Source organism: Giraffa tippelskirchi, chromosome 7 (genome assembly GCF_054371585.1).
Source record: "Giraffa tippelskirchi isolate mGirTip1 chromosome 7, T2T-mGirTip1v1.2.pri, whole genome shotgun sequence".
NCBI lineage: Eukaryota > Metazoa > Chordata > Mammalia > Artiodactyla > Giraffidae > Giraffa > Giraffa tippelskirchi.
The window spans coordinates 90,709,519-90,732,421 of record NC_137281.1 but is presented as its reverse complement, the minus strand read 5'-3'; the positions used below and the strand labels follow the sequence as shown (position 1 = coordinate 90,732,421).

Sequence of the window (22,903 nt, the reverse complement as noted above, 5' to 3'; positions counted from 1 at the left end):
CTCATTTGTTTATTTTTGCTTTTATTTCCATTACTCTGGGAGGTGGGTCATAGAGGATCTTGCTGTGATTTACAGAGAAGGCAATGGCAACCCACTCCAGTACTCTTGCCTAGAAAATCCCATGGATGGAGGAGCCTGGTAGGCTGCAGTCCATGGGGTCGCTAGGAGTCAGACACGACTGAGCAACTTCACTTTCACTTTTCACTTTCATGCATTGGAGAAGGAAATGGCCACCCACTCCAGTGTTCTTGCCTGGAGAATCTTAGGGACTGGGGAGCCTGGTGGGCTGCCGTCTATGGGGTCGCAGAGGGTCGGACACAACTGAAGCAACTTAGCAGCAGCAGCAGCTGTGATTTATGTCAGAGAGTGTTTTGCCTGTGTTTTATTCTAGGAGTTTTATAGTTTCTGGTCTTATGTTTAGATCTTTAATCCATTTTGAGTTTATTTTTGTGTATGGTGTTAGAAGGTGTTCTAGTTTCATTCCTTTACAAGTGGTTGACTAGTTTTCCCAGCACCACTTGTTAAAGAGATTGTCTTTTCTCCATTGTATATTCTTGCTTCCTTCGTCAAAGATAAGGTGTCCATAGGTGTGTGGATTTATATCTGGGCTTTCTATTTTGTTCCATTGATCTATATTTCTGTCTTTGTGCCAGTACCATACTGTCTGATGACTGTTGCTTTGTAGTATAGTCTGAAGTCAGGCAGATTGATTCCTCCAGTTCCATTCTTCTTTCTCAAGATTGCTTTGGCTATTCGAGGTTTTTTGTATTTCCATACCAATCATGAAATTATTTGTTCTAGTTCTCTGAAAAATACCATTGGTAGCTTGATAGGGATAGCATTGAATCTATAGATTGCTTTGGGTGGTATACTCATTTTCACTCTATTGATTCTTTTGATCCATGAACATGGTATATTTCTCCATCTATTTGTTTCCTCTTTGATTTCTTTCATAAGTGTTTTATAGTTTTCTACATGTAGATCTTTTGTTTCTTTAGGTAGATTTATTCCTAAGTATAAATCTGCTTCCCTGGTAGCTCAGACATTAAAGCGTCTGTCTGCAATGCAGGAGACCCAGGTTCAATCCCTGGGTTGGGAAGATCCCCTGGAGAAGGAAATGGCACTCCACTCCAGTACTCTTGCCTGGAAAATCCCATGAACGGAAGAGCCTGGTAGGCTACAGTCCATGGGGTGGTCTGGTAGGCTACAGTCCATAGGATTGCAAAGAGTCAGACATGACTGAGTGACTTCACTTTCACTTTCATTCCTAAGTATTTTATTCTTTTTGTTGCAATAGTGAATGGAATTGTTTCCTTAATTTCTCTTTCTGTTTTCTTATTGTTAGTGTATAGGAATGCAAGGGATTTCTGCAACTTTACTATATTTATTGACTAGCTCTAGTAATTTTCTGGTGGAGTCTTTAGAGTCTTCTATGTAGAGGATCATGTCATCTGCAAACAGTGAGAATTTTACTTCTTTTCCATCTGGATTCCTTTTATTTCTTTTTCTTGCCTGATTGCAAACATTTTAATAAATAAATCATTCTGAAAAGTTTGATGACAATGCATCCTCAGATATCAATTTTCATGATGGAAGAAGTGATGTTACCATTTAAAAGAAAAAACACTTCTACCTTACAGAAATGATGCTGAGAAAATGAGCAAGGTAAATTAATAACCCCCCTAGAAAAACCTCTTTTTATCAGTAAATTATATGTAGTCATTAGTAAATTGTTAGCAAGTGTCCATCTCATTAGAGATTGTTTGAAACCAATGTTAGGAAAAAAAGTAAATATCTGATCTAAATTTATACATATCCATGTGCATATGCACACACATGCAAGTAATAAAAACAAAGGGGTTCAGAAGTTTAGGTCATCTCTAAAAGAAGCAAGACAATTTCAACAGTCATGTCAACTTTTAGAGACATCTAGTAAACACAGTTTGAAATATTTTAAAGGACTAGATGGAGATGAATCTTCTAGAAGTTTGGCATTTCACCACTTGCACCACAGTTTCCTGGGCCCTGCTCATCATGAAATGATATTTACTTATTACTATCAGGCTAGAAGCACAGAGCTTGACCCAGAAGAGAAAGCCTTTTATTGAAGAAAAAATGAAATAATATTTTCAAGCCAGAGTGAATCCATAGGAAAAAGAAAGAACTATCATAAAGTAACTCTGATATTAACATATAAGAGAGTTCAAAACTTGCAAACAGACTCAAAAAATGAATAAAATTGAATGTAAAGGAATAAAAGATAAACAAAAACATCATACTTTAGCTAAACTGATGATGCTGAGTGTTTGCACCATCATGAAGGTAACCAGACCAAAGGACAAAATAAACATCTCCTCTAAAAATAACATGAGATGATCATCCACTATTGGAAAAACAGGGTCCCAAAGGCCAATAATGGACTCCCAATGGAAGGGAACATTTGGGATATGATTAATAATCTTCCCTCATAAATACTCAGTTTTAGAATTCATAGGAGACTATATCTCTTAGGAGAAAAAAAAAAAAAAACACATAGGTTTCAGATAAGTCTCTGTTTTTCACCAAATATGCCAGTTTCTTTCCAAACCAGTATCAGTGTCTAGCAAGATTAACCAGCTCTCTGGGCTGTTGGCTGCCAAACAAGTCATGCCCTCCATCTTACATGCCTTTTGCTGCAGCAAAAACAGAAGATAAGTCAGACTCATGAGTTCTACAAGAAGATGGGTTCAGAAGAGGTAATATAAGACAACTCTTATATGTTCATTTTAGCGCTGCCTTCTTTTGTGTGGCATGAAAATAATAGTAAAACAGATTCATCCTTGCAGCTAAGAAGTCTGGGAATCAGAGAAATGAGGGAGATAAGAACTAGGTAAGAGCTTCAATGTGTATAAATTCTGTTCTTATTAACCAGGAGTTAGTTGTACCCAGTCAAAACCAGGTCTTTGGGGGAACAAAGATGTTAGCAAAGTGACATCTGGAAATAACTGACAAAGCAGCTATGAGGAATAGGGCAGGAAAAAAAAAAAACTTAAGTCTTCCCTATTTTTAGCTGTGTTTGGCTCTGCCACAGAGAAAATGATGGTCCACTGCCTCTGCAAGCAGGAAGAGCAAGGTGATGACTGAACAGTCCAAATTGATGAGTTCACTCCCTTATAGTTTACAAAGTCAATGGAATCCCCATACACATCAGTACCAAATATTTCTTGCTGTTTTCTCTTTCCTTGTGGCTACTGAGAGAGTCATTTCCTAGGCAGGTTGATAAGAAGTCTAGGGGTCCCCAAGGAGAGAGGGTTCTGGAATTCTGAAGAAGGAAGAAAGACAAACTTTTTCTTCTGTCTCTATATTCCTTAGGATTATATAACAATAATGTATCCCGCCTGAGGACAGTCTCTCTCTGGATTAAGCTTTCTGGCTAATTCTGTTATCTTAAAATGTAAATTATGGGAGCAGGTCTGTCTTTACAAGGATTATAACAACAATGTATCCTGCCTGAAGGACAGTCTCTGGATTAAACCTTCTGGCTAATCCTGTTATCTTTGAGTATATAACTTCACTGCTAATACTAGCAAGGGGGTACTCTTTCTGTCCCCTTCTGATGCCTATGTCAGAAGCTTTCTCTATCCCTTTTATACTTTAATAAACTCTATTACACAAAAGCTCTGAGCGATCAAACCTTGTCTGGCCCCGGATTGAATTCTTCTCCTCCAGAGGCCAAGAATCCCAGCGTCTTTTCGTGATTCAGCAAACAACCCTTCACTACTTTGGCTTCTGGGTAACTCTCAATTTCTCCTACAGAGGAATTATTCACAGCTTTGCTCTGTCATATATGATCTATTCACAGACTGAAGAGGAACCTTGCAGTGAAGTGTGATACGAAAAATTTTTTCCTTTTATCTATTATGTCACTAGTTGCAATCATCAAGATCATCCTTAAAGCTATAACATTGTGTGATCTGGAAAGTATTATATTTCATCATGAATACATTAATAAATATTCTTAGCTAGAATACTGTTATTGAAGGTTTCTAGGTTTGTATTCTGCACTTATATTTTCCTAAATAAGTATCATCACTCAATCATGTCACTTGGGTCATTTTCGTACAAATGATAACTGTCCCTCAATAACTGAGGGGATCCAGAAAATAAATTAGTAAATTAAGATCAAATGACTGGCAACAGAATCTCAAGTGATTTCAGTGGCTTTGTTTTTGCTTCTCTCACCATAGAAGTCACACAAAGTTCAAGACTAAGTCTCACTCAGAGTCAGAGAAAGAAGCCTTATCAAAGATTATTAATCAATTTACCAAAACAACTTTAATGTGCCACATCTGTAATTGGATGGGGACAGCAGAAGAGAGTAGAAATCAGAGGAATCCATGTCCAGAAGGGCACTTATGACTCCCATCGCTGTCCTTGGTTGCTAGAGGTCTCTGCTTATGGTTATCTGATATTTATGATCCTCTGCATCTAACCATAAACTAGAAGAATAGCAAGTTTTCTAAGAATCCTGACATCTCAAGCAAAAATCTCAAAAGTCTGTGATATACTAGATCTATAGTTTTTCTGGTTTCAACATAAACCAAGATTTTACAGAGGTATTAAAACATCTAGTAAAAGGACTATTATGTAGATGTCTAGACTTTCCATATTTTTGTGAGTTAACAAACCATGATGAACACTGAAGAAACGATGGCACATGGTATTTGTCTGGGTTATCAGAACACCTTAGGAGGCTGACATTTATAATTCTAACATTGATCCAGAATAAAAGTGAAATGCACAGAATGTCATTGTGTTATTTGTTATGTTTCTCCTCCTCTTGTGATGCCTAGTATTATGACTCTAATTCCAAATAAACACAGAATTTAAATTCTATGTCTAGTATTAAGGGTCTACATATCTTATTCTATAGATATAAATATAAAATACCTATTTATATTTGCAAGTATTGTCATTAATCTTTTCCAAACTGCTTTTTTGGAGTTTTGCTGTGTCTAAGAAAATACTGAAAGAGGAATGAGAAAGTCCGAAATTCAAAGTCTTATCATATCTAGCATTCTCAAAGTTTGACAGTCTTCAGCAGCGTATTTACATTATTTACTTAATAGAGTAACAGAATCTGAGGGACTTACAGATCTCTAAAAGGAAATATTCCTGAAGATTAGAAAGTAAGATCATCTTTGTCATGCCCATTTTTTCCTCTCCACCTCTTAGGAAGCCATGAATGTGTCAGGAGTCAACACGGCGACTGAATTCATACTCCTGAGTTTTCCCTGCTCTAGAGAGCTTCAAGTCCTCCTCTTTGTGCTCTTCTCTGTGTCCTACATCCTGACACTGATGGGGAATGGGGCCATTGTCTTTGCAGTGAAGCTGGATCACAGACTCCACACTCCCATGTACACTCTGTTGGCCAACTTCTCATTCCTGGAGATGTGTTACATCAACACCACTGTTCCCAATATGTTAAGGAGCTTCCTATCTGAGACCAAAACCATCTCTTTCACTGCCTGCTTCCTCCAGTTCTACTTCTTCTTCTCCATGGGCATTACTGAGACCTTCTTACTGCCCCTCATGGCTTTTGATCGATATTTGGCCATCTGCCGACCTCTCCACTATCCTACCATCATGAGCAGCCGTCTCTGCATGAACTTGGTGGGCCTCTGCTGGGTAACAGCCTTCCTCTGCTATCCAGTCCCTATCTACTTCATCACACAGCTCCCCTTTTGTGGGCCCAATGTCATTGACCATTTTGTCTGTGATCCTGGTCCTTTACTGGCTCTATCCTGCATCCCTGCCCCTGGAATTGAGCTTTCCTGTTCTATATTGAGCTCTCTTATTATTTTTATCACCTTCTTCTTTATCCTTTGGTCCTACACCCTGGTTCTCAGAGCAGTGTTGCATGTCCCTTCAGCCGCTGGCAGACGTAAGGCCTTCTCCACCTGTGGTTCCCACCTGGCTGTGGTATCTCTGTTCTATGGAACCATCATGATGATGTACATCAACCCAACCTCTGGAAATCCAGCTGGGATACAGAAGGTTGTAACTTTGCTGTACTCATCAGTGACCCCACTTGTAAACCCACTGATCTACAGTCTCCGGAACAAGGACATGAAGACTGCCTTGAGAAAAATTCAGATGTTTACAAAAACTGGCCAAAGCAAACAAGAGCTCATGAGTGGACCAAGATCATAATATTTATTTTTTCCTTCATACTGTTCTCCATAGTGGCTATACCAGTTTACATTCCCATCAACAGTGTACAAGGGTTTCCTTTTCTCCACACCGTCTCCAACATTTATTATTTGCAGAGTTTTTTGATGACGACCATCAAAAAAAATCTATTCCAACTTAAAAAGTAAATCTCTACTTACTGGTACCTAGAAATACAGACCCAAATTCATCCACTTCTGCCTAGACAATATGGACAATAGTACAACTGATTAAACCAGACCTTACCTTCAAAACAGGACTTGATAGACAGTAACTTGAATTAAATGACCTGAATCTAAACTTTAAACTCTTCTCCTATCCTGACTGCCAGTAACTTCTTTCCCTTTATCTGAGATCACTCTCCTCTATTGTGTGCATATTCTTACAGTTGGTTTCTATCATAATTGAGCCAAAATTTTTATTTAATCAATATCCAAAAAATTAATAATGATCTTAAGCACTATGTTATAGTTATTTAGAGAACTCTTTAAAAGAATAGATTCCCAGGTCTTTCTCCAAATCCCCTAATTCAGAATATAAAATTAACCTCAGAAATTCCCATTTTAATGTGATTCTGGTGTACCTAGACCAGCACCAGTTCACACACTGACCTTACAGAGCCACTATTTTAAATAAATACTTGACATATAGTGAGAAATAAAAATCTTACAATAGTTGGTTGGGAACGTGAAACAAATTATGGTGAGTAGTACAGGTGATTCAAACACTCATGACAGCAGCCTTGGAAGCTTCTCCTGCCTCTATTCCCAAATTCTCCATTTATAGAATAAGAAATATATTACAGTCTTCTTACATTTTCCTATCTGTGAAAGATAATTAAGATACCTAGAAATAGGTTTACATTTTAAAAGATTAGCATGTAATGACAATTTATCAATACTTTGGGGTTAGTTTCAAGAGAAGGAAGTTTGAGTTGAGCTCAAAAGAGGTAAAAGCAGACAGAGAGTAAAAGCCAGTGATTCTGAGATATGAGACAGGTGTAGGTGAATTGGCTCAACTATTTGGTCATAAATAAATTAGTCAAGTTGTCCTCTGGGGTTGATGCATTTTATTCAGGCATTCCATAAACATTTACTTCTATTTGAATGCAGAAAATCAAGTCCCTGCCTTTGTGAAGCTTACATTATAGTGAAGGGGATAGATAATAAGAAGCTGAACACATAAATCTCATTAATTATAACTACTAATTCCAGTAGTTTGAAAAATTTGTAACTGTATGTGGTAATGGATATTAACTAAAGTTAGACTTATTGATGGTTTCACCATATTTACATATACTGAATAATGTTGTACACCTGAAATTAAAATGCTTTATATCAATTATATCTCAATAAAACAAAAAGAATAAATGAGAACTCTACTTTTAGCTTTTTAATTAACCTCCATACTGTTCTCCACAGTAGTTGTACCAGTTTACATTCCCACCAATGGTGTAGAAGGGTTCCCTTTTCTCCAAACCCTCTCCAGCATTTATTGTTTATAGATTTTTTTGATGAGGAAGATTATGATCTGAAGAGGTGATACCTCATTGTAGTTTTGATTTGAATTTCTCTAATAATTAGTGATGTTGAGCATCTTTCCATGTGCTTTTTGGCCATTTGTATGTCTTCTTTGGAGAAATATCTATTTACATCTCCTGTCCATTTTTTGATTGGGTTATTTGTTGGGTTTTTTGTTGTAGTTGTTATTGAGCTACATGATTTGCTTGTATATTTTGGAGATTAATCCCTTGCCGACCACTTCATTTGCAAACATTTTCTCCCATTCTTTGGGTTGTCTTTTTGCTTTGTTTATGGTTTGCTTTGCTGTACAGAAGCTTTTAAGTTTAATTAGGTCCCATATGTTTATTTTTATTTTCACTACTCTAGTAGGTAGGTCAAAGTGATTTATGTCAGAGAACGTTCTGCCTATGTGTTCCTCTACAAGTTTTATAATAAAAAGGAGCTATCATATGATCCAACAACCCCACTCCTGGGCATATATCCAGAGAAAACCATAACTTGAAAAGATACATGAACCCCAATGTTCACTGCAGCACTTTTACAAGAGCCAGGACGTGGAGCCACCTAAATGTCTATCGATGGGTGAATGGATAAAGAAGATGTGGTACACATACATAATAGAATGTTACTCAGCCATAAAAAAGAACATAGATGGTCCTAGAGATTGTCATACTGAGTGAAGTAAGTCAGACAAAGAAAGACAAATATCACAGGATATCACTTGTATGTGGATTTTTTTTTAAATGGTACAAATGAACTTATTTACAAAACAGAAATAGAATTACAGTCCTAGGGTTACCAGGGAGGAAAAGGGGAAGGGATAAATTGAGAGATTGGGATTGACATATACACTGCAGTATATAAAATAGATACCTAATAAGTACCTACTGTATAGCACAGGGAACTCTACTCAGTGCTAATTAATGACTTTATGGAAAAAGAATCAAAAAAGAGTGGATATATGTGTATGCATAGCTGATTCACTGTGATGTACAGCAGAAAGTAACACAACATTGTAAATCAACTATACTCCAACCAAAAAAAAGATGCTATCCTTGAAACACCAAAAAAAAAGGAATAAATGGGAGTATGAATACAGAAATTGTTGGGGTAGGATAGGGCATAGTTTAGATCTAAATGGTTAGAGATTGTCTTTGTTAGGAAGTGATATTTCAAACTCAGATAATATATCATGCAAAAATCTAGGACAATAAACTCCCATGTAAGTACAGGTGGAAGCTTGTGATTTTCAAAGAATAAGGAAAGTTGATTTTGCTAGCTGGAAAGAAAATGACATAAGAGGCTGGAGAAGTAGGCAGCATCAAATCATTTAGAAACTTCTAGCCCACAATAAAAAGTTTTTATATGAATTCCTGGGGGAGCCTGCTCAATACAATATACTAAGAGGAAGGCTGAAAAATCCCTCCTTAGAAAAATCCGTATCTTCATAAGCTATTCTTATACTGAAACTACTTATTCACTTACATGTTTATTTATATGTTCCTTTATTATACTATATTCCACTTTTTTTCTTTAAGAATCTGAAGTATTAAAGTACACTAAAAGAAAGAATAAGAAAAATATGAATTTAAAAAGGAAAAACAAGATGATGATTTGTGGACAATAGGATAAAAGCTGACATTAAGTCAAGCCTGTATAAGTGTTATGAGCTTCCTTTAAAATGAAGTGGGAAATCATCAAAAAGAATCTTCAGTGTTGAAGTTTTTTCCAATGTTGTTATGATTCTCTATAAAATGTTTCTTTGATTCAAAAAATGAAGTAGAGAATGGAGAAACATTATCTGTCATGTGATTTTCAATAATTGTAAGAAGAAACAAATCTGTTTACAAGGAAAACTAAATTACTGACTCCTAGTTCTATAATTTCTCTCAAGATGATTCATATGAGGGAGAATGAGATATATTGAACAGTGGTTCCCCAAAATATCTGACGTATATACATATAGTTTAACATAGCTGCTTCTTATAGCATTTCTTAATAAGATTCAAAGGCATTATATAGAAATATAACTCAGCGGAAGCAATTCTTTCCAGATCTAAGAACTGAGGTCCAAATATCTGCTTTCTGATAATCTGCCTTTATTCAAAAATCTGACCTTCATCTCACACTGGTCAGAGTGGTCATCATCAAAAAGTCTACAAACACTAAATGCTGGAGAAGTTGGGGGAAAAAGGAAGCCTCCTACACTGTTGGTGAGAATCTAAATTGGTGCAGCCACTCTAGAGAACAGAATGGAAATTCCTTAAAAAAACTAAAAATAAAGTTACCATATGATCCAATGATCCCACTCCTGGGCATATATCTGGAGAAAACTCTAATTTGAAAAGATACATGCAGCCCAATATTCATAGCAGCACTATTTACAACAGCCAAGACAATGGAAACTGCCTAAATGTCCATTGACAGATGATTGGATAAAGATGTGATACATATATACAATGGAATATTACTCAGACATAAAAACAATGAAATAATACCCTTTGCAGCAACTTAGATGGATCTAGACATCATCATACTAAGTAAGTAAAAAAGAGAAAGACAAATATCATATACCATTTATATATGGAATCTAAAAAATGATACAATTGAACTTACTTATAAAATATAAATAGCTTCACAGACATAAAAAACAAACGTATGGTTACCAAAGGGGATACTGTACAGCATAAAGAACAATATTCAATGTTTTATAATAACTTATAATGGAAAAAATCTGAAAAAATGGAAAAATCTGTATATATATGTACGTATATATACATATGTATATGTGACTGAATCACTTTGCTATACATCTAAAACTAATAGCAGTATTGTAAATCAATTACACTTCAATTAAAAAATAATCTATTATAGGATTGGTGCTTTGGTTGACTGATTTGAGGAAGGATCTAAGGAAGTGATGGTCTGCTCCAGACTGTGTGTTGTCAATGCAAGGACAATTCTAAGACTAGGTATTTCAACAAATCTTATTTATATAGAGAGCAGAGAAGAAGGAGATTAAAGCTGTAATTGGCTTTTTTTTAATGTAGTAGACACTCATTTTAGCCAAGAGAGGAGGATATTTGGTATTTTATGGCACAGTGATGTTTTTGTTTATCCTTAGACAAAATTATAAAGTAGCTTTGTTTTGTTTCATGTATGTGTCCAATAACAGAATAGCATGACCTAGCTGAGAGTTTCAGAACAGCTTGTAACAACTTTGAGGTCTAGTCAATCATTTATGGACATCTGGGGCTGCATTTATCCCCTTCAAGTTTTTTAAAGTCTTCATTGGCCACATGCTATGCACACTTAGGGGAGTTAGAGTTAGATGTACTGGTTGATTAATTAATCAAACAATCAATTGATTTGTTAACATTTCCTTCTATCTGTAAGAGTTTTCAAGAAGGAAAAAGATATCATTTCAACTGCATAGAAAATAAAAACACTCAACTTAAGAAAGATCCCTCAGAGTCCATAAGACTGTTCTATGCATCTGTGTCTCTTATTCTGTCTTGCATATAGGGTTATCGTTACCATCTTTCAAGTTCCATATATATGCATTAGTATACTGTATTGGACTGCAAGGAGATCCAATCAATCCATCCTAAAAGAGATCAATCCTGGGTGTTCATTGGAAGGTCTGATGTTGAAGCTGAAACTCCAATACTTTGGCCACCTCATGCGAAGGGTTGACTCATTGGAAAAGACCCTAATGCTGGGTAGGATTAGGGGAGGGAGGAGAAGGGGACGACAGAGGATGAGATGGTTGGATGGCATAACCGACTCGATGGTCATGGGTTTGGGTGGACTCCGGGAGTTGGTGATGGACAGAGAGGCCTGGCGTGCTGCAATTCATGGGGTTGCAAAGAGTCGGACACGACTGAGCGACTGAACTGATACTGTATTGGTGTTTTTCTTTCTGGCTTACTTCACTCTGTATAATGGGCTCCAGTTTCATCCATCTCAATAGAACTGATTCAAATGTGTTCTTTTTAATGGCTGAGTAATATTCCATTGTGTATATGTACCACAGCTTCCTTATCCATTCGTCTGCTGATGGACATCTAGGTTGCTTCCATGTCCTGGCTATTGTAAACAGTGCTGCGATGAACATTGGGGTACACGCATCTCTTTAAGAGACACAGATGCATAGAACAGTCTTATGGACTCTGAGGGAGAAGGTGAGGGTGGGACGTTCTGGGAGAATAGCATTGAAACATGTATATTATCATATGTGAAACAGAACACCATTCCAGGTTCAATGCATGAGACAAATGCTCAGGGCTGGGGCAACGGGATGACCCAGAGGAATGGGATGGGGAGGGAGGTGGGAGGGGGGTTCAGGGTGGGGAACACATGTAAACCCATGGCTGATTCATGTCAATGTATGGCAAAAACCACTACAATATTATAAAGTAATTAGCCCCCAACTAAAATAAATAAATTTATTTAAAAAAAAAGGCAAAGTGTCAAGAAGGGAAAAAAAGAAAAGAAGAAAGATCCCAACGGAAGGGAACAAAAAGCATAGCAATGTCTCTTGACATTGTTTTCCTTTAGCAGCAATAAATGGATCCTCAAGGATCAGGAAAAATAAGACTTACTTCCTGGCAGTCTCTGCTTATAACCCCTCCATCCCTCAGCAAACATATTCAGGATTTTTTCCATAACCATTTCCACCTCTTTTCTCCTCTCTGGTTATTGTTAAGATGACTATCTCTTCTAAGAGAATAAAAAATAAACTTTTGAGAAGCTCCAGCTTAGAATTCCCTTTGCTGATCCAGGTAATAAGATTATGTAGTGTTTAGAAGAGCAAAAAATCATAATCTACTGATTTTTACCCACAGCTCTCTTTGAATTATTACGGTCACATGCGTACAACCAATATTTCTTAAACTCTTACTGGTCAGGCAATAGTCAAAGTACTTCCACAGGAATTTATCTCATTCAGTTATCTTTGTAACAGCCCTGTAAAGAGGCATAATTATGTGTTTATTATAGCTAAGTATTAATTTCTTATGACAAGTAAACAAAAGTTCTTAATTCTAAATTCAATAATTTTTCTATCATATACAGCTGCTTACCAGTCATCCCACTCTGGAAAATTATCCTTACTTTTAAGTATCTTCCATAAACAGATTATTCAATGTTACAGCCCCTCACTGAAACTGTACAAACTAACTAAGGAAGGGAATTGAGTTGTCATGGTTGGGAAGATCTCATGGAGAAGGAAATGGCAACCCATTCCAGTATTCTTGCCTGGAAAATTCCACGGGCAGAGGAGCCTGGCAGGGGGAAGTCCACGGGGTCTCAAAGAGTTGGGCATGACTGAGCACACAGGCATGAAACGTCTCTGGGTTGGCTCTAGAGAGAGAGCCAACAAATGGGTACCAAGACTTCTACTGTACTGAGCTTTGAGGGAAAATTAAAATATTGGTGAATGTCTTCCTTGTAATGTGTATGGCATGGCCTGGTTCATTCAGACATACTTTATCTCAATTTTTCCAGGGTTGACTAATTTAGCAAGTAAACAAAGAAGACAAGGTGATTGTTGTTAATTAACTCAGTCCAAGCGGCCAGGGTACAAATGCACAAACATCATTGCACCCATATTCACAGTGCCCTCTGTAATTGACGCAGGGTGAGTTTATTGGCCTTTTGCTGTTTGTTTGGTTGATTGGTTTGGGGAATTTTTTTTGACGGTTTCAGCTCAGATTTGAGGCAGGTAACGTCATCAGTCTTCTGTACAGAGGAGCTCAGTAATTAAAAGTGAGTAGTGATACAAGCTAATTAAATATGTTAGATTGAGCATAAAATGGTGATGGCAATTCCTGTTTTCTAGAACACCTTCCTGTTTTCTATAACAGCTCTGTAAGACTTCTTGGCACAGAATTGCTGAGAGGGAAAAGTTTTACTTAAAAGTGTAACATGATCAGTTTTTCCATTTTTCAAGGAGTACTATGTTGCTGCTTAGAAAATGGAGAGTAGAAGGGCAAAAGTAGAAGCAAGGAGCTGTGCTAGAATGCTGCTACAGAAGTCTAAGGAAGAAGGGATGGTAATTTGAACTTGAGAGACAGCAGTTAAGACAAAGGAGTGCATGATGCAAGCCATACTTTAGAAACAGAAGAATCCTGCTAATGAATTGGATGTGAGGGGTAAAAGAAGAGATGTAACAATGAAGTAGACTATACCAGAAAAAAGTAAGTTCTTCAATATTAACTAAGCTATTTAAAGTGCTGAAAATATTTTGAGGTGATAGATAAAGTGATTAACACACACAAAAAATAACCTCTTAGAAGGTTATTTCTTTAAATCATAAGGCTGAGCACAAGACTCAAAGCTCATATAAGATAAAGATGGCTGTAAATTACATGCATTAAAATGTTCTCCTAAACCAAATTTGAAAACAGTTTTCTTTATAATTTCCAGAATACTTTTCCTTGAAAGTAAAAAAATTCTGATATAAGCTCCTACTCTGAAAAAAGCAATACTGCCAGGAGGACAACTATGCAGTCTTATATTACAAAAAGAAAAGAAAAAAAAAGAGAGAAGTCATTAAAATGCAGTGTATATCTCACTCCCTAGGCTCTGGTAAATAGAGACCTTACCATTAGAAAAGAATGTTGACAATTGGAGTTTTCACATACTATCAGTAGGAGAGATAAATAGTACAATAATGGTGGAACACTGTTGAACTTATCTACTGAAGGTAAAGATACACATACCCTTATGATCTAGCCTACAGAAATGCATGCATGTGTGAACAGGAAAAGAGAACTATATTCATAGTACCATTATTCCTAATAGCTCCAAACTAGAAATAACCAAAATAGTCATCTATAGTACAATGGTTTAATAAGTGGTGGTTTATTCATAGAGTATAGTGGGGTATAAATGGACACACTATAGATGCATGTAACAACATGAATGTAAAAAACCTTACTGTTGAACAAAAGAAGCCATCCAAATATTACATATACTGTGATTTCATTTATGTAAAATAAAAAACAAGCAAAACTAAAAAAGAAGTTTCAGAATGCACACTTAGTTATTAAAATAAAGAAAAATAGGGAGATGATTACCATTAGGAAAGGGGAGTGTTAACAATTGGAGGGACTAAGAGGCAGAGGATAGGCATCTTCTTATTGGGATGGAGCATAAGAGGAGTTTGTAGGGTACAAGTGATCCTCTATTTCTCAAGTTCGGTGGTAGTTACTGCAGAGTTTTATATATAAAGATTTAAATGTTGAACATGTTTCCATACATTTCACAATAAGTAAATATCTCTATATATACTGATATTCATTAACTTGTGTTTTTATAATACAAGTGCTAAACTAGGACAGTAATTCAGGATTAAACCAAAATAGTAACTATTGCTATATAAATATCTATTTCATTCCCCAGAGTGGCTTCATTCATATCTGGGTGCTCACCTGCCTTTACAATCATTTAATAATGTGATGGTGTTTTCACAGCTCGCAGACTCATGAAAATCTCCAACACTCCCAACAACTCCAGCACCATCACTGGCTTCATCCTCCTGGGCTTCCCTTGCCCCAGGGAGGGGCAGATTCTCCTCTTTGTGCTCTTCTCTGCTGTCTACCTCCTGACCCTCATGGGCAACGGTTCTATCATCTGTGCTGTGTGCTGCGATCAGAGACTCCACAGCCCCATGTACATCCTGCTCGCCAACTTCTCCTTCCTGGAGATCTGGTATGTCACCTCCACTGTCCCCAACATGTTGGCCAACTTCCTCTCGGACAACAAGCTCATCTCCTTCTCTGGGTGCTTTCTCCAGTTCTACTTTTTCTTCTCCTTGGGTTCTACAGAATGCTTTTTCTTGGCTATTATGGCATTTGATCGCTACGTTGCCATCTGCTGGCCTCTACGTTACTCCACTCTCATGACTGGACGTCTCTGCACCAATCTTGTGATCAGCTGCTGGGTACTTGGTTTCCTCTGGTTCTTGATTCCCATTGTCATCATTTCCCAAATGTCCTTCTGTGGCTCCAGGATTATTGACCACTTCCTGTGTGACCCAGGTCCCTTGTTGGCCCTCACCTGTACTAGAGTCCCTGTAACAGAGTTAGCTAGCTCCACCTTAAGTTCTCTCCTCTTATTTATCCCCTTTCTCTTCATCATGGTGTCCTATGCTCTGGTCCTGCAAGCTGTGCTGAAGGTCCCTTCAGCAGCTGGACGAAGAAAAGCTTTCTCCACCTGTGGGTCCCATCTGACTGTGGTTTCTCTTTTCTATGGATCAGTGATGGTCATGTATGTGAGCCCAACATCTGAACATGATGCTGGAATGCAGAAGATAGTGACTTTGTTTTATTCTGTAGTTACTCCACTCATTAATCCTGTAATATATAGTCTGAGAAACAAAGATATGAAACATGCTATGAAGAAATTATTAGGAACATAAAAGTAAGGGTCTTGATTTAAAATATTTGGGGGGACAGAAGCTGTTTTTAATTTCTTGGTTAAAAAGAAGACTAACTGACTATACGACTATAAGGCATCTCAAAGATGTACTGAATATTCCCAATTTTGCAAATAATAGAGTCGTAGATTGAAAAACTGAGTTTAGTTTGCTGGGAAATATAATTAAATATAAATTTCCTGCCAATCTAGAAAACCTCTCCACAATGGTGGAAGAGAATAAAGTTATTTTATTATTTATTTTCTATGGATGTGAGAGTTGGACCATAAAGAAAGCTGAGAGCAGAGGAATTGATGCTTTTGAACTGTGGTGTTGGAGAAGACTCTTGAGAATAAGCATTAAAGCAGGAGACTATGGGCATCGCAGGTAACCCACTGAGTAATGACAAAGACTGAAAGAAATTTCATCCTTTTATAGTCAAGCAAATACAACACATTACATACAGGTTCTCAAGATAAACAAAAACTAATCCTCAAAAAGACTTGACCATTTTATCACACATAATCAATTCATCCTAGATTCACCTGGTAATTGGATTGGCCATCTGTGTTTGCTAATTGGCTTCACACAAAGTAAAAAAAGACATTTCCATATAACAGGAGGTAGTTTTCAACTTGGAAATTAGGCCACCAATGTTAGGCTCCTGTCTTCCCACAGGAAATGGAAGATTGGGGCCTTTCTATCTTGATCATTGCGTTTCAGAGAGATGTCCCAGGTCCTTGACAGAGATGTTCCTAGGGCATAAATCTGGGAAGGGTGTTGAAAAACCCCTTAAAATTTAAAAATTTTAAATTTTACATCCATTTCAATGACAGAGAAACAAGTACAAGTTTTCTAAAGTAAGTGTTCTGAAAACAGGAAGAGGGGAAAGTCTCTTCCTTTATCTTCAGCATGGATACTTACACCTCTTTGTTTTTTTTTTTGTATTTGCTCTTACAAATTGTACAATCCCAGGGCAAAACTTGTCTCCTATTAATCTTCCAACACCAACAAACTCTTTACTTTTCTGGTAGTGCTTATATTTATGTCTTCTAAAACATCTATCATGATAACATCAATTTTAATATTGTCTGTACCTTCAGGTCAATATGAAAAATAGCATCAGCACAGTAAAAGTGATAAATATATGAAAAAAAAGTAAATAGCAAAGGAAAATCTTTTAAATATCTAAAAAGACATTCTATTTTATTCAGAATTAGAGAAGTACAAAGAAAGCTATAATAAATATATCTCTTTTCCCCCCAAATTGACAAAGATCAAAAATAATGTTGAAAAAATCAGCAATTTCTTCCCTTACTGGTAGAGCATAAATTGGTACAATATCTATGGAGGACATTTTGCCAAAAAACTATTAGAATTTAAAGGGCCTTCCCTCTGACTCAGCAATCGCACTCTTAAGTATTTATCTGAGGAATATGCTCACAAATAAGAAAAATGACATGTGTACAAGAATATTGACTACTGTTTGTAATAGTAAAAGATTGGAACAATCCAAATTCCCATTAATTAAGGACTAATTAGATAAATTATTGTATATACAGAGGGTGGAATATACTATATAACTGTTAAAAATGAAGATCTGTACATATTGATTTAAAAGTACCCTCACAGTTAAAGGAAAAGAGACATGAAAGAGATCTGTGTCTTGGACCATCTTTCATATGAAGAAAGATAACATAAATATCTACATATTTATGTTCATAAACACATTGTGTATCTCTGAAAGAAGAAACTAAGAACAGTGATGCTTTTGGGAAACAGAATTGGGTGTCTGGGGACAGGGAGAGAAGGAAACATTTTCTCTGTACTTACAAGCCTTTGTATAGTTTAAATTTTTCCATATGCATGCATTTCATTTAAACACACATTTAAACATTTACTATTATCATCTAAAAATAAATTTTAAAACTATTTTACTATGAAATTGGAACCAAGGTAACATTTATTCATAATTCTGTGATTCTTTGAGAAACTAAAAAGAAGACTGTTTCTCAGAGGAAAAGAAAAAAAAAGAAAACTGACAATCTCTTCATGTCATCTCACTAAAATTCTTTCATTCAGCCAGAACAAAGTAAGAAATGTCTTCCTCTTCTGAGGACCTATGAGAGTAATAAACTATGAAAAAGTGAAAGCAGTTTTTTTGAAATAATTGTTCTATCATCTTCCTCCATAGGCACATATTCACTAAAACAAACACATTCAATATGTTAGGCACTGAGCTGGAAGGGACAAGCCATATACAGAAGTAAATAAGACACATTTCCTTCTCTTCTGGGGCTCATGAACAAGTAGTAAATGAAGCAAGATGTTCTATAAACAAGGGAATTATAAGTTGCTATGGGAGCAAGTTAAGGAAGACACAGATAAAAACCCATGAGAATGAAGGGGTAAGAAATCACAGCAAGTTCTGAAAAATGCATATAACCATTCCCAGACCACTATCTATTTACAAGTATACTACAATACACAGAATAGAAGTATTTCTCAAATAGATGTTCATATGGCATTTACCACCCATCATGACTTATAATTGGCCAAACTTATTAATATATTAATGAGCATCCTTAATCAAAATAAATACAGCTTCAAGATATAATAAAATTCACAATTCAACAACAGATATAGATAGATAGAAAAATGGCTGACTCATGTTGATGTTTGGTAGAAACCAAAGCAATACTATAAAGCAATTATCCTTCAATTAAAAATAAATAAATCAAAAAAAGGCAAATAGAAATAAAGAAGTACATCATTGGGATATAGGTATTAAAATATAAAACTCAGTCTTCAGATGCCATCACAGTACAAATATTACTGATATTTATTATTAGTATTTGTTTCCAGGGAACTCAACCTACAAGACCATGTCACTTAGAAAGAAAATAGCACTTGAGTGCTTAAGTAAATCAATGAGCCAAAAAAGACATATCAACCTACCTCAGATCTTTCATGAGAATGAAGTATTTCAGCGAGTGGCAGATGGCCAAGGGCTGATCATTTTCCATGACAAAGTAGAACTGTGCAGTTGTGCTGGGGAAAAAAAAGTAGAACCAAGTGATACAACCAGAACAGGAAATTGTCTTGGTTTTCGAAAGCAAATTGTCCTATATGTTGGACTTAAAAGTTGTGAAGTAATTTTAAAAGTCACGATAGCTACACTAACTAACTCTCAATGTGCCTAAAATGAGCTTCCACTTTAGCCATTCAAGTAATGTACAGCCTCAAGCATACCATTTATGTCTTCATTTTATACATGAAGTAACTAAAGCATAGATTGAATAAGCAAGTTGCCCAAACAGTTAATGAGTGTTGGAACCAACTATGACTCCAAAAACCATACTATAAAGTGTTATGCTATGGCATCTCTTAGTGTTAGGTTATCATATGTGAGCTCCCAAGCTAAGCATTTTGTATACAATCTCTCTTTTAATCCTCATTACATTATATGAGCCATTACTATTTCACATGTTTTACAGAGTAGAAAACTAAGGCCTGGAGAGAATAGGTAACAATTTACCAGTAATACAGTCTAATAGTAACTAGGAAAGCAGGGATTCAACCAGGTCTCTCTGAGTCCAAACTCATATTCATCATCACTATTAATTTGTCATAGCAGAGTTACATATATTGTTTAAAAGCAAGAAAAATTCTCCTTGTGCTTCTAAAGCTGAAATAATATCCAACTATTATTGTTTGGGGAAATGGTTGATAAAAACTTAATTAATAAGTATAGTATAGTATTGTAAATACAATATGACACGTGCAGAAAAATTAAAATCTGGTCTTTAGGAAAAAAAATACAAAGGGAAGCATTTCAAAATGTTTGAAATGGCAATGTTTGGGCAGTAATATGGAGGTTTTAGAGGTCTTTTTTTTTTCTATTTTGTTTTTTTTTCCAATTGTATGCTTTATTTTCAAATGTTTCAATACCAAGTACAGATAGTCCCCAACTTATTATTTAACCAGTTTTCAACTTTACCGTTGTGAGAAAGTAAAATACATTTTGTAAAAACCATACTTTGAATTTTTACATTTTTCTGGCCTGTTGATAAGGCCAGAGATACTCTCTCATGATGGTGGGTTCAGCTCTGAGCCACAGCTTCCAGTCAGTCACATGATCATGAGGGTAAACAACCTATACACTTAAACCATTCAGTACCCATGCAGCCATTCTGTTTATCATTTTATGTACAGGACTCAACAAATCAACAGTAATATTTATTATGAAAATTCAGCAATTTTATTATGAAATAAACTTTATATCAGATGACTTTTGCCCAAAAGTAAGCTACCACGTGTTCTGAGAACATTTAAGGTAAACTAGGCTAAACTATGATGTTCGGTAAGTTAGATGCATTTAACACATTTTTAAGGCTCAAGATGGAGGAGATATATGTATAATTATGGCTGATTTGTGTTGTTGTACTGCAGAAACCAACACAACATTGTAAACCAATTTTCCTCCAATTAAAAAATTGAAAAATTTTAAAGCATTTATTTACTTATAATATTTTCAATTTTAAAAGTTTTATTAGGATGTAAAGCTATTTCAGGTCAAGAAAGATATGTAATAGTATATAAAGAATACTTTGAATCTCCAGTAAGTTATTTTGTAAATAATAAAAATGATAAATCTAGCTGTTTCCCAGTTTGAAAGAACTGGCATACCTTAAGGATGCTCATCTATATAAAACCTCACTAACCATGATGTCGCTTATTTTTTCAAACAAAACTAATATGTGTAACTTCAAAATTGTATTTCCTTAATTTTCTCATAATTAAATTAAGAGACAGCCACTAGGCACCCTGATGGAATGCGAGCCGGAGTTGAAGATTGAAAAGTGAGCCCTTAGTATTGGACTGACGAGAAAAGGCCTGTTAGCCCATCCAGCTTCTCATCAGTCAGTTTCACTGGTACCATGCAGAAGAGGGAAAGTTTCTCAACTCTGATATAACAGCTAATAATGTATAAAGGGAGGTGAAATCATGCTAGCCACATTTCAAACTGAAGACTGCTATCAATCACATTGCATACTTTTCTAGTTCTGAATTAGTATGTCCCTACAGAGTTGGCCACAGTTTACCTTTCACTACTATTTAAATTGATATTTCTCATAAGTACAAATGAACTCCTAGAATAAAGTAAATAGGTCTGCAAATGTAATACAAATCACAATTTATAACCCTGTTTATTTATAAATATGGATATATGCATACTTTATATATATATATAAACATATTTGAGAAGATATGGAAAATAATACTAAAGAAATATCACAAAGTATAAACTGAAGAAGCTTTTGCATTTTACTTCAGTGATAGAGTCATATGAAATATGTTTTGGATCACAAATGGACCTTTATATCTAGGATATAGTTCATTTCCTATCCCAAGGTCAATGTTCTTTAGAGCTCCAAGTTCTTACTCATTAACAATTGTATAAAATATCTGTGGCAACTTTTCATATTTTTTCTTCTGAAATATTCATGTTAAATTCCCATGATAAATGAGGACAAGTTTTAATGTTCTTTGCATTTCTCTGTTTTTCCAATTTTCATATTCATTCACAATCCAGAGGAGAGGTACATACATTGTAAATATTCAATGATGGATTTCTGGAAATCATATATTCAGTCAGGCATAAGCCACAAAAGATATGCAGCAAAAAGTCGAATTACCTTTACTTGCTAATATGTTATTACAGCTGAAATAATTCCCTAAAACCTTTCTCTATATTTTTGCAATATTTCTTCTTTTTGTTATCTTCTTTAGGACCCAGCTAAATCATAAGAAAAATTGTATTTTGTTTACAAATGTTTAGAAAGACTAACTGCTTCCAGATAAGACCTTGAGAACCAGGAAAAAAAGGCATATTTGATAAATAAAAGTGAGCTGATTATTTTTATAGTTTTTTACTATCAAACAAAGCTTCAGCTTTGCAGAAAAGTTGCAATAATAGTAAAATACAAAATGTCTATATGCCCTTCATCTGGATTTCAAATTATTAAAATTTTACCACAATTTCTTACAGTCTCTCTGTGTCCTTTTACATCTATTACCCTCTGTCCATATGTCTGACTATCTTTCTCTCTATATATACCTATTAAGTGTAAGCTGAAGACAACTTACCAAATGATTTAGTGTGTATTTTCTAGAAATAAAAAATATTTTCTCACATAACCTTGCATAATTATCAAAGTTAAGAAATCTGTACTGCTATAATACCATTATGCAATATAAAGACCTTATTCTGTAATTTCCCAAATTATACTGCTCATATCTTTTATTAGCAAAAGGTGAAGAGAGATATTTTTTTCTGGCCTGTGATCCAATCAAGTTTAGACACTGATCATTTTTAAAATCAAATGAGCCTTTTTGTGTTAGTAAATTGGTGAAAACCTCAAAGTTCTAAAAGAGATTTTAAAAGCAAAGTCAATTCTTGGGGAAAAAAAATTTTATTCAAAATTAAATTTTCTTATTTGAAACTGTAAGTAACTGTTTTGTAGTGCAAATAAATAGAAATAAGAACTATTGAACTCTAAATGATAAATGCTTATCAGATTCAACACAAGATTTCTAAAGATTTTTTTCTACAGAAAAAGGCCATGATGGTCTGGGGAAAAGAGTGATTGCACAGCTTCATTGCTCCCTAAAACCAGTCTCCTCTGTCTGATAGCAAGACAAGAATCTGTCCTCAGCACCCACAATTGACAACAACTTATCAGAA

At 35.5% G+C, this 22,903-nt stretch overlaps 3 protein-coding genes across 8 annotated transcripts in view; 2 read left to right on the top strand and 1 right to left on the bottom strand.

Annotated features, from left to right (window-relative positions):
- LOC145512707 (uncharacterized) overlaps positions 1-22,903 on the bottom strand; it is a 199,225-nt gene that overhangs the window by 92,809 nt on the left and 83,513 nt on the right. For all 6 annotated transcript variants that reach the window (XR_014058690.1, XR_014058689.1, XR_014058691.1 and 3 more), the window contains one exon: positions 19,114-19,206. The gene's annotated coding sequence lies outside the window, so the exon portion shown is untranslated. The remainder of the gene's footprint in view (positions 1-19,113; positions 19,207-22,903) is intronic.
- Positions 5,221-6,192, top strand: LOC145512425 (olfactory receptor 11H6-like). The gene has a single exon (XM_081506137.1). The coding sequence runs from the start codon at positions 5,221-5,223 to the stop codon at positions 6,190-6,192; it is 972 nt and encodes a 323-aa protein (XP_081362263.1).
- Positions 15,223-16,158, top strand: LOC145512700 (olfactory receptor 11G2-like). The gene has a single exon (XM_081506992.1). It carries the CDS (start codon positions 15,223-15,225, stop codon positions 16,156-16,158), a length of 936 nt encoding a protein of 311 aa, XP_081363118.1.

Bases quoted from the DNA above. Each gene is read 5' to 3' on its own strand.
- LOC145512700 (XM_081506992.1), top strand. From the start codon at position 15,223: ATGAAAATCTCCAACACTCCCAACAACTCCAGCACCATCACTGGCTTC.
- LOC145512425 (XM_081506137.1), top strand. From the start codon at position 5,221: ATGAATGTGTCAGGAGTCAACACGGCGACTGAATTCATACTCCTGAGT.